This window comes from Carassius auratus, unplaced genomic scaffold (genome assembly GCF_003368295.1).
Source record: "Carassius auratus strain Wakin unplaced genomic scaffold, ASM336829v1 scaf_tig00039608, whole genome shotgun sequence".
Classification (NCBI taxonomy): Eukaryota; Metazoa; Chordata; class Actinopteri; order Cypriniformes; family Cyprinidae; genus Carassius; species Carassius auratus.
In genome coordinates this window covers 62,501-65,000 of record NW_020526528.1, presented here as the reverse complement: position 1 = coordinate 65,000, position 2,500 = coordinate 62,501, and the positions used below count along the sequence as shown (strand labels likewise).

The 2,500-nt window shown below is 31.3% G+C and overlaps 1 protein-coding gene across 1 annotated transcript in view; it reads left to right on the top strand.

The window, feature by feature from the left end:
- The window catches only part of LOC113084028 (A disintegrin and metalloproteinase with thrombospondin motifs 20-like), a gene marked incomplete at its 5' end in the record, with an annotated part of 35,857 nt that overhangs the window by 26,656 nt on the left and 6,701 nt on the right, over positions 1–2,500 (top strand). Inside the window, 1 exon segment of the mRNA XM_026254760.1 lies at positions 1,298–1,471. Coding sequence (XP_026110545.1) covers positions 1,298–1,471 — 174 coding nt within the window.

Sequence of the window (2,500 nt, the reverse complement as noted above, 5' to 3'; positions counted from 1 at the left end):
CACTTATTTATATTTAAATCAAACAAGCAAGCCCTGCCTAGATTTAAACAGTAACTCAGAAGTAACGTAACACATTGCTTTCCATAGAAAGTAACTAATTAGTTACTTTTTTAAGGAGTGACGCCACATTGTAAAAGTACCTTTCCCCAACACTGTCTACACTCTCTCCTGCCCCGGCTTTACCCCCGAACCCCTCACAATCCCCCATCATCCCCCTCTGCGTCTGGAAGCAATCAGCTCGTCTCAGAGGTCTGCATCGAGCATGAAATCCCCCAGCGCGGAGGAAAGACACGCTTTATATCTGAACACAGCGCCTCTTAAACACACACACTGCTCTAATCCTCAGTGCATTCCACCCCAAGGACCACTGTTGTTGTTCAACTAATACTGTGATGTGTCTGATCAGCAGTTTGGGAATACTTTATTTTTTTATATTATAGTAATAATAAATTATGCCTAATTACATTCAAGTAACCCTAGGCCAAACCCTAATCAATGTAGAATTAAACTGGAACAAGGAGACCTTAAAATAAAGTATAACCACAATTTCTTATTAACTTCAAATTTGTATTGTTACCATGTTATTACCATGTTATTGCTTTTTGATTAATTAAATAAAATTTAATAATTAAATTAAAATAAATAAATTACAATTAAATAAAATACAATTTTATTTTGAATTGTATACATACATATTTTATTTTAAAAAAACGCAAAAAATCCAAAAACATAATTTTATTAAACTTATGTATTTATTTCTAACAAAACAACATAAATATTACTCCAACAATTATTTTTACAAAATGAATACATTTTATTTGTATAAACTTTCGCTTTCAGACAAAAAAAAAAAACTTGATACATTTTTCACACTGCTGTGGCTTATCAAAAGACGTACAATATTCATATTTATCAACGAAATTCTGTCCCAAAACATTGGGAGGTATGGACAAAAGGTCTAAATATATATTTTTTAAAGATTTAGACACTAAAATAACTGTGCCGATAAGTATTTTTGATACCTAATGTTGCTCCATACATACCCGGGTCAAAAATGACCCGAACACAAAACGTATTATATCTCTTTAAAAAAAATTGCTAAAAATCTAATCTAAATAAATGAGATGTGTTTTGAAAGTCTTAAAACACTTGCAAAGTTTAATCCCCTTACAAAAAACTATGCAGTTTCTAGAAATGTGTCCCTTCATCTCTTCCAAGTCAAAATGAGGCGAGTGTTAATTCAGACCAGCTCCAGATATGAACTCATAACTCATGTAATGGGTATGTTTGTGTGCAGTGTTCAGTGAGCTGTGGCGCTGGCCTTCAGTTGCGTGAGGTCTTCTGCAGGTCAAAGGGCAAAGGTCGCGTCTCTGATGACCTGTGTGACGCACGAGTACGTCCAGATCTCCTCCGCTCCTGCTTCCACAGCGACTGCCAGACGCACAGCTGGACAACACACGACTGGAAGGACGTGAGTAAAACACCATCGACGGATGTGCTTCATTAGAGCTGTTGCCTAGATGTCAGGACTAAAGCTGAAGATGAAGAAAGAACAGCGTGGTTAAACTGGGCTCCCAAGTTTGTTCGTTTTTTGTAGTTACATTTGTTTTATTATTTTTGCCTTTATTTAGCTTTATTAATAGCGAAAAAACACTTAGTACTTTGGATTCTTTTATACAAAAAATATATATATTTCTATAAATAACAAATGAGTGCATAGTTCGTATATAAAATATACTTTTATACGAAACATGCTAGTAAGAAAGTTAGAATCAGAGAAACTAGAAAATGTATTTATTTACAATTTTATATTGAACTTTTGTATAATTTTATTCTTAGCAAATTACCACACAGTTCTTATATATATGATATTTTGATACAAATACCAAGTTATAAGCATATAAGTTATGCTGCATGTCACAATGAGAGAATATTTATTTATTTATTTATTATTATTGTTTTATTTTATTTTCCAATAATGTCATAATTCAAAATCAGAGAAAGCGTAATCCGTTTTTCATGTTATTATTTATTTTATTTTATTTTTATTTTATTTTTTACTATCAGAGAAAGCTTAATAATTTTTTTTATCAAGAATAAATGTCTCACCAAAATCTGAAAAATAAATATTTGTACAAATTAAGAAAAATAAAAGTAACAACAAAAAGCCTATATTAGCCATTTGTTCACGCAGAAAAATTATACGTCGTAAGTCACCAATGGAAAAAGCTGTAATTGTTTTATTTTACTTTTATTAGCAAATGAACACATCATATTTATATATAAGAGACATTTATACAAAAATTCCAAGTCACAATTTTATAAAATAAATTTTATAATGATGAAGAATCAAGCATAAATGACCCATTTCACCTCAAAATCTGAACAATAATATTTTACAAATCTGCATAATGTAAACAAAGCCAGTTTCTTTATTAGAACTAAAACTCAGTGGTCCTAAAGCAGGAGTAAGTCTTTATTTTGGCGTGAGGAGGTTTTC